The sequence below is a fragment of the Alosa alosa genome, chromosome 17 (genome assembly GCF_017589495.1).
Source record: "Alosa alosa isolate M-15738 ecotype Scorff River chromosome 17, AALO_Geno_1.1, whole genome shotgun sequence".
Taxonomy (NCBI): domain Eukaryota; kingdom Metazoa; phylum Chordata; class Actinopteri; order Clupeiformes; family Clupeidae; genus Alosa; species Alosa alosa.
The window spans coordinates 16025329-16039128 of NC_063205.1; the positions used below are offsets into that span (position 1 = coordinate 16025329).

The window sequence follows — 13800 nt, forward strand, 5'->3', positions numbered from 1 at the left end:
TTAACAAAGTCACACAGCAAGAGTTAAAGCTCTCTGTTGTTGTGATTCTGGCCAACAGATTGAGGAGGTGTTATATCAGTTTAAGGCACAGAGATACTAGATACGCTGTTGATATCTTTGGCTTACCCGAGGCTTCGCTGTCAGTGCGCCCATTGTCCCTTTGTCCTCATCCGGCCAGGCTTTCCCTCCCTTCCCATAGAACTAGAAATTGAATTCCCCAATATGTGTTAAACTCAGTAGCATAACCCAGTGTATTCTCTCAGAAACCTTAGCTGTCCCGTGTCCTTCTGCTACCAGTAGAGAAAAAGGCGGCTCACTGTTTTTTTTTAGCCATTGTTGCACTAATGTGTTCGGCTAGGCTGGCTAGCATTCTGGTGTAACATGCTAAAACCTGAACAGATAACATGTGGCATCCATGAGGACATCACCACACCCTACCCGCTGTAGATATAACCACACTGCCCTTCTTGTGATGAAGACTCTCCATCTGCTGGGAAACTGGAAGGCAATGTTTTGGACTGCTTTACAAGTGGTGGCCCTCAAACAGACATCTCTACACACAGTGAAGAGATTTTGACTTCCTGGTTATCACACAAATCGAAGAACTGATGTAGTAGAGCAGTTCAAGCTGAACATTTTCAATGCAGTTTTTCAACAATTATGTAAAAATTGACAATATATAGATCTGCTATGTGCTTTTAATGTCAGACTTGAAAAAAAGTGGCTTGAATAATTGTGAAAATCTGTAGTTTGTGGTGGCCATGGATATGCCTTGTCCATGGTCATTACTCCACAGACTCAGGGCTACTCCATGTCCAGCACAGTGAAGTGAAGTGCAGATGCAGTCTCTGGATAAGGGGCTCACCATACAGTAGATGAACATGGACGACCAGTGTCTTCCTAAGCCACTTCAGGCTCAAACCAACACAATAACAACATGTGTATGCGTTCTACTCACCCATCTGTTGACTGTCTCTGACTCTCCCTGCCCAGATATCTGGGTTTCCCTGCTTCACTAGATGACAGATCTTTCAGACGTCTCAAGCTTTGAGTGTAATTAGCCTTATGACTTAAAGACTTGTTTGAGGTGTTCAATGGCAAATGTCCTCCTCTCTGATCAGATGCAATAGCCAGGGTTACAGTAGGCATATTTATTAGGGATTCAAGTTCTCAGGAACTGTAAGGCACTGTACCAGAATTCAGGCACCACAAATGCCTGCTTTAAGCTCTGACATTTAATATTAAGCTTGAGGGTGGAATAGTAGAGAGGCACCGTTCTAACATCAGTGGTAACAGGTCATTTTGGAGGTTGGTATTGAAGGAGGACGTATCCCATGGAATGCCGTGTGTCCCTGCAAAGTCCTGTGCACTTACATGTCTTCCTCTTCCTCTCCCTTCTTTTTTCCTTTCCCCTCCTTTTCTTTCTCTCTGTTGTCTGTACCTACCTCCTTGTCTTTCCCCCTTTCCTCACCCATCTCTACCTCCAATCCTTCTCCTCCCTCCCTCGGTCTTTCTCCACTCTATCGCTCTTCTCTCTTGCACTACTCTCTCTCTCTCTCTCTCTCTCTCTTTCTTTCTTTCTTTCTTTCTTTCTTTCTTTCTTTCTCTTTCTTTCTTTCTTTCTTTCTTTCTTTCTTTCTTTCTTTCTTTCTTTCTTTCTTTCTTTCTTTCTTTCTCTCTCTCTCTCTCTCTCTCTCTCTCTCTCTCTCTCTCTCTCTCTCTCTCTCGACAGAAGTCCTCTGGCTCTGAGCTACAGGAGATCATGAGGAGGAGGCAGGAGAAGCTGGCGGCGGTGGCCAGTGACTCCGGCGTGGAGTCTTTCGATGAGAGCAGCAGCCACTGAGCCCCTCTCGCTCTCTCGCTCTCGCCCGCCTGCCATACCCGACCAAATGAAAGAAGAAGAAGAACGCAAACATTCACCTTGTTGCATTGTCGTTTTCCAGGACGCCTCCGATCACGCCCAGTTCGCAGCGATCATGCGCAGACGCCAGGAGCTCCTGGATCCAGAACTTTCCAGATCAGCCGACACCGACACCGACACTGATCAGTGAGGGAAGGAAGGGAAGCGTGGTATTCTGGGAAATGTAGTTTTTGATTATAGGACATTTTACAGTTCACACTCACTCTATATCAGAAATCACTGTCAGGACAATTGTATGATGGGGAGGTAGCAGCCCTGTTGATAAAAACATATTTTTACACAACTACCTTGAGGAAAGTTCATGTTTGGGTTTAGAATCCCTCTTAACATTGCCTAGTCCACATAAGATGTGTTGTGTTGATTTGACACTCATGTACAAGCAAGGTTAATTCATTTCAAATGCATTGTAGGACTTATTCCCAAAATCCCCTTGTTGATGTCTTCTTCTATCATCCTGCTCTTTGAGAGATGTGCATTCAACCTCATGGCACACGACATGCTGGGGAATGGGGAAAATAATCGAATTGAGGTGTTGAAAAGATTTGTGAATAGTTGATTCTGAGAGATTCTAATTCTATATTACATTTCTTTGTTTTGTTCTTGTTCGCTGGCAAAGAGAGGACATGATATTTATATACATGATCATTTTGTACTTAATTGTAATGCCAAAAGAGTCTTTATATAACAATGTAATGGGTTGATTTACCGAGGGACACTAGTTAAGTTTTTTCCTCACTTGTCATTACACGTGATTGCTTGAGCTAAGTTTCTTTTGGACACATTTCAGGTATATTTGATTGTAGATTTGTCTTTATTATTAATATGGAAGTGCACCTGGTACTTCTCGTTAGGTTAATAAGATAGGAAGGTGTTGTACACTAGGCGTTTGGTTTTGTTTTTGTTTCGGTTGCTTCGTTCTAAAAAAAGCCGGGATGTTCTTAAGCTTTGTCTTTTCTGCAGACATTTTGCACATTGGTAGTGTTTCACTGCAATCACCCCAAGACTGCATGACTGACTGTACAATCTACCTGAGAGAGGGCTCTAGAAGGTTAATTTGTGCTCCACAGTGCACTCTCTTTCCCCTCAACTCTGTCTTTGTGTACATATATGGCCAAACCTAGCATCACTTCCTTAGTCTTCCATAGCCTCACTCGATGAAAACCTGCACAAATGACACATTCCTCGTGAGACTATCATGAGTAGATATCATTATTAAATGGTTAGGGTGCTTAGAAACTGCCCTTACATTCTGCTGTAGTCAATCACACTTTGTCCTGAAATGCGAAGTGCAAAGAATCAGTGCACTTCTTTGAAGCAACTACGCTTTCAAAGCAAGGCTGGGGAGATTTAATGTCTTAATGAAGTTGGAAGGACGGATGTATTGTAAAAGCCTGCGTGTGTGCGTGTGTGCGTGCGTGCGTGGCAGGGTGGGGTAGGTGGGTGGGTTGGGGTGTGGATTGGTGGCAAGGTCATCCACTGAATGACTGCATGGTTAGTGGTTGGCAATCAAGTGGATAAGTGAGGGAGAAAGCATTATAAGAGGACTTGTCAGAGCACTTTGTCTCTGTAATCAGTAATGTGGACTGGTAGTAACTCTGTTGCATTAGGAGATGAAGGAAAATCAAATTTTTGGGGTTTAATTGGACAAGACTGTACCAGGATCAGTGTAGTGGATACAAACTGTAAAGGGAGTCTTGGCAGACAGCTGCTCAGGGTAGCATATTGTAAAGGTGGTGATACAGGGGAGTACTTCTTGAGCAATGTTGCTACACAATCACAAAACAAGTGCAGTGTTTTCTAATTGGATACGGGGACCATACATTGGCCACAGATGATTTGAAAAAGAAAAGTCACTTCCTCAATACCACTGGGAAAGTGCTCAGAACGTGGCTCACAAGCAAAGCCTGACAGCATTGCTCAAAAAAGTTACCGTGTTTCATCACCTCAGTGGTTTGGCGTGAGTGAAATGGTGATGTACAGCAGGACAGTTGTGGCAGTTGGAAATGTGACCACTAGACAGAACGGGTTGTATTTAAGCAAATATGTAAAAACAATGCCTGCACATCAAAATTTATAGTGCTCAATGCAGTACTTTTGTGGCTTAAGCGTTTTGGGGTTTTTTTTCTCACACAGAAAAGACGTGTTCAGGTTTGGCTCTGTGGACTGTGAAAGCATGGACTTCCAGTTGACAAAATGACCGTTTTGTGAATCTGTTTGAATGAAAAATCATACTATCATCATACACCTCTATTAATAATATAAATTACACATGCTTTGTTACTGTGAAGGACCCAACTTTTCAGGCCAGGCTGTGTTGTATCTAAATGTAAGTGACTCTTAAGTACAAAATGCTAGGATAAAGAATGGACTACTTTTATTTTATATATTTTTTGTCTTTGAGTTACACATTATAAATTACCAATTGTCTATTGATGGATTAGCTGGTTCGTCTGTCCTCGAAAAAAGAAATGTGCACTTGCAAAATGTTCCATGTGAAACAAGGTAACGTGTATGTGCTAGGTCGGGGCTAGCTAGACGATTTTGATCTTCTCACTGTAAATGAGTAGTTTTCATGGTGCCTTTTTCACATGATGGCTAATTCCGCAATAAACAGTATTGAAAAGATGGCTCTTTTTGGAGAATCCTGTCTCGTAACCAAATCTTCACTTCTTTTTTCTCACCTTCCTGGTTTCGTCACTTGACACCTTCCTATCCTATCCTTTATTAAGTAACCTACATCAACTTATGGCAATGAACAATACAACATCCATCTCTTAAGAATAGATATTGAAACATTTTATTATTTTTTTCCAAACACACACATACACACCCACCCTCATTCATACATATACATACATACCCCCCATACATACATCCGCACATAGACATTAAAACTCTGTGATCAGGACCCCACATTTCTTGGATCTCCACTCTAGTATAAGTGACACAAATGCACTAAAATGGCACCAATGACAGACAAGTTGGACTGGACGCACACAGAGCTAAAGAGAATCAAAAACGTGGAAACACTACTCTTCAGTTTGTTTGTTTTTTTTTCAAGCAACGCCACAAAGTGTTCAGTCAGCCTCACCACCGACGCCTGTTTGCTCCCGGTTGGCCATGTTACGTAGGAACGGCGTCAAGTGGTCATTACAAAAATAAGCACTTTTGATACAGCTGGACGGTGCAACACACACACACACAAGTAGACAATTAGGAAAATAGGGGTACAGAGTAACGTTTCGGGGATCTGTCTCGACAGGCATTACTTAGTAATTGCCGGTAGAAACTAGGGCTTTTTTTTAAATGATGGCTAGTATTTACAGTAGATTTGGTACCTGGTCTCTATGTGTACAGCTCAAGAAGAGAACTTTGCTATGGACAGCGGGCTACTTGATGCCATGCCCGGCATGATGAAGGGCTCTGGTCGTGATCTATTAGAAATCGGTGGCCTAGAGCGCTTCTTGAAACTAATGGAAAATGCACAGATGTTCATCCGTGAAATTGACCAACATCTGACATCTGTAACCATGAAGTCTATCTTGCTTCTGGTAATGATATGTGCAAATCCCACGACTGCAAATGTCTCATGTTTAAAGAGCAAAATCATAACTACAGCTATGCTAAATTCCGACTAGAATATCCTATGGACTTGAATGGAAATCCTCAGTGTCAAGGAATGAAATGTCTTACAGTATATATGCATGATGATTCCCAAATTAGGGTTTTTTTGCTACCTGGCACTGTATCTGAATACAGATGCATGATCTGAATGACCTAACAGCAGAATGCATAATGGACCAACACGATTATTTCAAATATGCTTTCATACTCAAGAAAAACACAAGATTGACAATACGGCAATGGCACACTGAGTCTGTACAGCAGGATAGGATCGGTTCCAGTTCTGTCCATGTCTGGTCTCTGCTTCCATGTGCCAGCGAAATCAAAATCAATATGGACACCCCAGCTGGTGAAACCTGGGTGCCTCGATGGCTGGACGACGTCACACAAATCATCCAGACCCGAAATGCTTCTTAGTGCTTCTGAAACCAGCAGGGAAGCAGCCACAGTCAGCTCAGCAACTCCGTCTGAACAGCTACCGATCGTCAATCCTTTCAACACGACATGGCATGGCATGGCATTCAAGGCTTTCAGTGCAAATCAAAATGTCAAGCAGAACCAAAGTCCCTCATTTCCCTAAAGAAAAAATAAAATAAAATTGGTGGACCCACTTAGAAGAAAAAAGAACCATGCTTAGCCACTTCAGTAAAATCCAAAAGGCATAGTGTCATACTGATATGAGCTTTCCCCTTTGCCCAGCCACTCCAGTGTGTATATATGTATGTGTATGTATGTGTGTGTGGATGTGTGTTTATGTGCCTTAGTCCAACAAGAGATACAATACAGTAGCATTGACATGTTGCATGTAAAAGTAGGAGCCTTTTTTAAGCCATTTTGTTTCACAAGGAGAGGAACACACACATACACACACATCTCACACACATCTCACACACAGCTCCTGCCCCTATACAGTGGCAGTGTGGTGTCTATTCGTTCCAACACTTGCGTCGATCTCCACAGCGCCATAGCGATAAAAAAATTGCATCACAGCTTGTGGTGCAGGCGCGCTGACAAGGTGTGAACACTACAACTACTCCACGTGAATGAGTGAGGCTTGTGAACGACCTACAACGACCTTGGGACAGTACGGGGTGCCGGCACAAAACTTCCTCCTTGGATGCCTTCACAATTGCAGCAGTTTGATTGCAGAAGGGGACTTGGAAAGGCATTATAGTGCATTGCATGTGATGGTCATTACATGTAGTTGCTAGGGGTTGAGGTGGAAAAGTGTGTGTTGGGGGTAGGGGGCTTGGGGTTGACTACTCCTGAGATCAACAGAAAAACTAAAACGATATGCTTGACCAGGCGGCTGCTGGCCTGGCTTGCAGTTCTGCTGCTTGACCACCAGAGGGAGCAGCACTTCACTTTCCCTCCCAGGAGGGAGCAGGCCATCACTCAGGTCTGCTCCACTCTTCAGTGGGCCTTTGTCTGCGTTCACCTCTCTGGGTCCGTGTGCCCAAAGCGCATGAGGCAAACGAGACAGGTGGAGGCGGGGTGTGGGGGTTGGGTTGGGTTGGGTTCCAGGTGTGGAAGGTTTGTCGATTTAAGTTGGTGAAGGCTCGTTAAGGCATTGTTTCATTCCATGCTTGCACCAGAGAATTTTTAGTATTCTGTTGTTCTTGTGGTGGCTGTTTTGTTTTGTTTGTGGGTTGTTTTTTTTTTTATCTGTCTCTTTCTCGTTTGGTTTTTCCGCTGTTGAAGATTTCACTGATTACTCGGCAGTGCACAGACGCCAGCAGGGGGAGGAGAGAAAGAGTAAATGGTTACAACCTACAAGAGAAACAAAATATGGTCCGTGATTAAATGCAGCCTCAATAAAAGATTAAATCCTTAAATGTTATCCATGATAATTATTAAGTGTGGTTTGCCACAGGAATGGTGGGCATACTTACATTTGTGGGGCTTCTAGTGATTATGACTTGGAGACGTTCTCGTATATCACGTCGCTGGTGACAGACTGCTGTTTCTTCTTTTTCCACATCAGCAGGACACACTGGTGGATGAATACGTACTGTTCCTGTAGGGGTGTGAGGATTGGGATTTTAGACAGTTTTTTTTTGTAAATAAGTGGAGGTGAAGACTGTACAGTCAAGCAAACACGTGACACTAAATTGATGATAATAATAGAACAAATACAAAACCAACGTAGCAGACACTGTGTGTGTGTGTGTGTGTGTGTGTGTGTGCGCCTATTAATTTACCTCAGTCTGCACCATGGAGAGACGGTGAGAGCGCATCTCTGACACCAAGCCCAGGACGTCAGCAAACTCGTGCTCACGTATGTGCTGCATCAGACGGTCCAGAGCGATGAACGTTCCAGTCCGACCCACGCCAGCACTGAGAAGAGATGGGCATAGAGGACAACATTAGGAGACACTAGCATAGCGGACAACATTAGGAGACACACTAGCACAATGGACAACATTAGGATACACTAGCATAGTGGACAACATTAGGATACACTCAGGCGCGCCTGCAGGTGTACGTCCGTATGCACTGTGCGTACCATCAGGCTACTCAACAAGAGAAGATTTCCTGTGTGTTTTGGCCCACCATACCTTCCCAACTATGGACAGTATCCCATTAGCTGCATGCCATCAGGCTACAATTTACAATTTTCTATTGAAGTTAGTGAACACGTTATCAAAATGAACGCCAAGCACATTTTGTTTGAGCAGGAGAGAGAGAATCTCTGGCGCGGCACGAACTAGGCTACTTGTTTTCTTTTACTCGGCTATCTATATTATCAGCACACAATGTTGAGATAATTCACTAACTCAATACTCATCATGGATATCACAAGTTTAAACAACGAAAACAGAAAGAATGGATGCAGCAAAGCTAGGAGTTATTCCAGATGGGCAAGAACAAGGTAGGCAATTGCTTCTCAGAATGTTAGACTGCATTAGACAGCTGTTTAAAGCCAGACGTCATGGTAAGCTAGAACAAAACTAAAGGTAACTTTAGCCTGTATAGGGATGTATCAAGTTTTCCAAATGAATAGGTCATTGAAGACGTTGTTGTTGTATTATTGCATGTGAATGTTGCTATGCTATGTAAACCGGGAAACGAACAAATATTGTCCACGCGTGAATTTTTTTTTTTGCCCGGGGGTTGCTTACCATAGCCTTAATTCCTGCAGGCGCTCCTGGATACACTAGCATAGTGGACAACATTAGGATACACTAGCATAGTGGACAACATTAGGAGACATAACCTGGTGGACAACATTAGGATACACTATAATAGTGGACAACATTAGGAGACACTAGCATAGTGCACAACATTAGGAGATATAACCTGGTGGACAATATTAGGAGACACTAGCATAGTGGACCACATTAGGACACACTAGCGTAGTGGACAACATTAGGACACACTAGCATAGTGGACAACATTAGGGGAGACACTAGCATAGCAGACAACATTACAGGACACACTAGCATAGCGGACAACATTACAGGACACGCTAGCATAGTGGACAACATTACAGGACACACCAGCATAGTGGACAACATTAGGGGAGACACTAGCATAGCAGACAACATTACAGGACACACTAGCATAGCGGACAACATTACAGGACACACTAGCATAGTGGACAACATTACAGGACACACTAGCATAGTGGACAACATTAGGATACACTAGCATAGCGGACAACATTAGGATACACTAGCATAGCGGACAACATTGGGAAGCGATAGCATAGCTGCGACAGCAGCATTAGGGGACACACTAGCATAGAAGATAAAATAAGGGTCTCAGTGGTCAGAGTAGCCATTTTACATGCACCGACTAAAAGCAAGGACTGGGTGCATAAAACCCTAAAATACTGCAGTTACATTCAAAGCCATGTAGATTAACTTCATACATTTGCACAGACATAACAGTCCAGCTATTATAAAAGTATGTGCATTCCATTTCAACCAGGGTTCTATATGTATCATTTTAGCTTGTGTTACTCTTCTTACTCAATCTTAATTTTATGATGTCCAACAGTGATTGGGTCAGGCACAGGTCTAAAAGGCATTTAAGGAAGAGGATTCTTAATTGATAATGAGATTCGATTTAGACTTAGGCCTGAGTCCTTTCCAGGAAATTGCCCCGAAATTGCATTACCCAAAGAGAAGAAAAAAAGACTTGAAAACTTGAACTAATTCAACTGTACATGTTGAATTGCAAGAGTTTGTGATTTTCTGATTCAAGTGATTGTCTGGTTAGACTCAGCTAAAAGTTATTCTCTCAAATTGCATTCAAATCACGTACAATGTATTACACTCTATACGAGGGAAGTGGAAGACCTGACAGGGACTGAAAACAGAATGATTTTCATTTCGTTGCGTTCTGAGCAAAAACATTGTTTTTTCGTTCCGTTCCAAGGCCTCTCTCCTCTAAATGGTAACCGGTTAGAATGTTATGGAGGAACAGTTAATAACTTTCCTTTAAGAATGACATTGTCTTTACAAATTAATTTATGGCCGGTGGCACAATACTAGGCTTTTTTGTTTTGCCCAACAGCCTTAAAGCTTAAATCAAAGCACATTAGAACTGTTAAAAACAATGTGCTTGAATTCAGGTGTGGGGCAAGATTTGAAAAGTAGGCAAGTAGGCCTATATAATATTAGATCTTAAAAAATGTCTGATTGCCTAACTTCAGGCACAGAAAATGTCCTTGCTTTAAGCCCTGTAAAAGCCTAACCTATGTGTGGTGCTTCCCTTTGCATGACAGGCCTATAGATATTTTCCTAGTGTCTCTGGTAGCTTATGTTATTTCACACAATGTTTCAGTAATTTACTGTAGGCTACATACTTGGAAAATTCAGTTAGATAGTGTTGGATATGAAAGTCTTTTTTTTCAACAAGTAGTTCTAGCCTATTATACTGTACAGGGGAGAGACACTGATTCATAACATCTGACTAAATTCATGTAACTTTCCAACCCTATGGACTTTTGAATAATATTCAAACAAAAGTTAATTGGAACGATAAATACCGCTATTAACCGGTTATCTAAAATTGAAAATAACGTTTTCATTCTGGAAAAAGTGAAATTGGTTTTGTTCCCGTTTTTGGTTACGTTCTTCCAAAAATTGTGTTTGTTTCCGGTTTTCATTTTTGCTCTTTGAACTGTTTCTAATCCCTGCTTACAAATATTCTCTCAAGGGGATGAGCCTTTGAACTCAGCAAAAAGCTTCAAGTAAAGCTGAAGCCAGACACCACGGTGAGTTTTTGGGATGTGCCCCGAGAACCTGGCATCCTCCTGCCCACCCGCTGTTTTGACAGGGTGGGGTGGGGGAATGGGATCAATACCAGGCATCTAGCCATAATGATTACTGCTTGTCTGATAGCACCATGCTGTAACTATACCCCTACATGCTGTAAATTACGCTAAATGCTCCATTGATTTAGTGGGTGGTTTCACTCTTTGGTAGTGGAGTCTATGAGCAACCAGACACCATAAGAACTGCTATCTTTGCTCTCTACCTACTTGCGTCTGCTTCACTAATGCCCTCTTGGATGGATTACTGTATGTGCATAAATTTAATACCAGGACTTGCCAGGCAGGTAACATACATCCATTAGTGTTGATGACTTCTGCTATTCAGAGGTGGTCATTTGTCTTCAGAACAGATCAAATGGGCTTCAAATGAACTTGACATTATTCCATCGGCTGCTATTTTATAGGTCCTCCTTGAGCTTCTTACACTTGCACTCATGTCCCCTACCTCTCCCCAAACACCACCCTTCTGTGAGTCAGAGAACAGAGTCTACTTGACTGGCGCTACAATCCTGTCAGACATAACATCTCTAAACTATCCCTTGAAACAACACAACTTATTTCTCATATTTCTCATAACTATAATTTGAATGGTATGTGGACTCCATTGTATGTGGAACCGTATGGGTATCAAATATCCACAGCATGTCACCATCTCCTAATCAATACGATTTAATACCACAAGTGTCTGGTGAGTCAGGTGAGTTCCTGCAAGGAATGAAAACCCCAACCTACAGCTGCACTTTGCCGATGAGATTTGACAGCTCGACAGAGCTTTCGAAAACCTCAATAAATGTTATATCATCCTCAGCTCTGCTAAATAGCCTCATTTTGATGCACTGCAGTAGTGTTCTAATGTCCTGGTGTCCAAGTTTCTGCTGTAAATGACTTCACTGTGATTGTAAATGACAAAATTCAAATGGACCCAATCTCCTAGGGGACAGTGGAGGAAAGCTTGCCAATGCTAATGCAGCCTGACAGGGATGGACCAACACCAGCAGCTGAATCTGCCGAGCCATAGAAAAGCACCTTTCAGACTAGTCCGGTCCATTTGTATTTTTTAGGCCTAGTCAGCAGATGCTTTTACATCGCAGATGCTTATATACAAAGTGAGAGTACAGGGAAGGTACTGAATATGTTTAGTGTGTGTCTTTATGGTAATCCAATCCAATTCAATGGACAGAATCTAATTCAGTCCATGTCTCATTGTTCATTTTTAATGTAATTTTTTTTTAGTTATTTTTATGTAACAACAAAAAAATCTTTTTTTGGGGGTGTGGTAGTTCAGCGGTCGACTCAGGTTTGGACAAAAGCATCTGCTAAATATCCAACTTTTACCTGAAAGTTGAATTTTATTGATACACCCCCATTAACAGTTCACATTGCCTGTTAAAGTGCTTCATAAAGCGCTGAAGCAGGCAAAGTCCCTGGTAGAAGCCCTGTGGCACACTTACAGCCACGCCTAGACAGAGAGGCTCCTTACCTGCAGTGGACAATGATGGGCCCTTTGGTCCTGTTCACCTGTTGCCTGACGATCTGCACAAACTGCAGGATGTTCTCGATGGCGTTGACCGTGGGGACTCCGTGGTCGGGCCAGGACGTGTAGTTCAGGTGCAGCAAATCCTGACTCTCATCAGCCTAAAGGTGGGGATGTTTATAAACCTCATTTAATGGTAAACACTGTGGCGACTGACACACAAACTGTGGGGGTCCCACACGTTGTTAAACATCATATTTGGGCTCTGTCGCAAGCGGCTGCAGCGTCTGTACCAGGTTTGAATTCGACCCGCGGCCATTTCCCAATCCCACCATTCCTGCGGTCATTTCCCAATCCCACCATTTCCGTGGCCATTTCCGCGGTCATTTCCCAATCCCACCCCATCTCTCTCTCCCACTTGCTTCCTGTCATGCTTCGCTTTCCTATCTGAATATAGAAAAAAGCTAAAAAAATATATTTAAGAAACATACAATTCTAGGACTTTCCAAATTCCCTTGAATTCAAGGACCCAACATAGCATAGTTTGAGACAAAGATCCAGGTTTATTTTCTCAAATTCACAAACTTGAACTGTATTGTGTGGCGTGACTACACAGACACCTCTACAAGGTTTCAACTATATGATACTCACAATGTTGAGGTTGGCAAGGAGCCAAGGACTGATTCTCTTATTCTACTGATTAGAACCTTTCTGTACGGGGTGGAAGCTGTGGCACATCCCATCATCTCTCTCTCCCACTGGCCTCCTGTCATATTACACTATCCTATCTAAATAAATAAAGAAACCTTCTGTATTTTATTTTGTGGTTTGATGATACAGACGATTCTACAGGGTGTCAGGTTTCCATTGTATGTCATGAGTCTGGTGTACTGCCATGAGTATTTCGGGGCTGACGGGGTGACCGGATACTCACATAGTTCAGTCTGAAGTTCCTCACTGTCCAGTCGGCTGACTCCGACTCAGAAAGCATCTCCACGGTGATCTCTCCGTAGGCGACCGGTTCGTCCGTGAAAGGCCAGTAGTGGTCACACTTTACCTGCAAACGTAGTCATGTTAAGAGTAAAGAGTAAAGGGTTAGCGATACGCGAACTCAACGGCCAAAAGAACAGACTGACTAGCTGCAATAGTGTTGTGTGAGTGGGTGCACACTCTGGTTGTTTTCAGGTTATGGAGCCAGAGCTGTGTGGGAAAACCAGAGTTTCTTTATTTCAGTGTGCACACAGAACGGATCGTTAGCAGATTGTAAGGAGATGTCAAAAAAGGTTACGATTCTTTTTTGACTGATGTGTCGACAAATCTAAACTTTGGCTGTTCAAGAATAAGAGTGTGCAAGAACGTCCAAGAATATGAGAAGAAAAGCTTCCCAGGCTTCAATAGGACCACTGATCATGTAACAGTTCCAGTCGCAGTCAAAGAGGTGGATTTTCAAGTCCGCTTTTTTAAGGATCTGAAACAAAGACGCTGCTGTATGCTTTA

At 42.7% G+C, this 13800-nt stretch overlaps 2 protein-coding genes across 9 annotated transcripts in view; one reads left to right on the forward strand and one right to left on the reverse strand.

Annotated features, from left to right (window-relative positions):
- eps8a (epidermal growth factor receptor pathway substrate 8a) overlaps positions 1–4548 on the forward strand; it is a 57891-nt gene extending 53343 nt beyond the window's left edge. For 5 of the 7 annotated variants that reach the window (XM_048268002.1, XM_048268005.1, XM_048268006.1 and 2 more), the window contains one exon: positions 1733–4548. In XM_048268002.1, coding sequence (XP_048123959.1) covers positions 1733–1843 — 111 coding nt within the window. In that variant the 3' untranslated portion in view covers positions 1844–4548. The remainder of the gene's footprint in view (positions 1–1732) is intronic. The other 2 variants (XR_007196309.1, XM_048268004.1) reach the window with 2 other exon arrangements.
- A 2580-nt stretch (positions 4549–7128) lies between these two features.
- The window catches only part of ptpro (protein tyrosine phosphatase receptor type O), a 57464-nt gene continuing 50792 nt past the window's right edge, over positions 7129–13800 (reverse strand). For both annotated transcript variants that reach the window (XM_048267986.1, XM_048267985.1), the window contains 5 exons: positions 13238–13360; positions 12310–12464; positions 7747–7882; positions 7438–7562; positions 7129–7315 (listed from right to left, as the gene is read on the reverse strand). In XM_048267986.1, the coding sequence (XP_048123943.1) occupies positions 7458–7562; positions 7747–7882; positions 12310–12464; positions 13238–13360 (519 nt within the window). In that variant the 3' untranslated portion in view covers positions 7129–7315; positions 7438–7457. The remainder of the gene's footprint in view (positions 7316–7437; positions 7563–7746; positions 7883–12309; positions 12465–13237; positions 13361–13800) is intronic.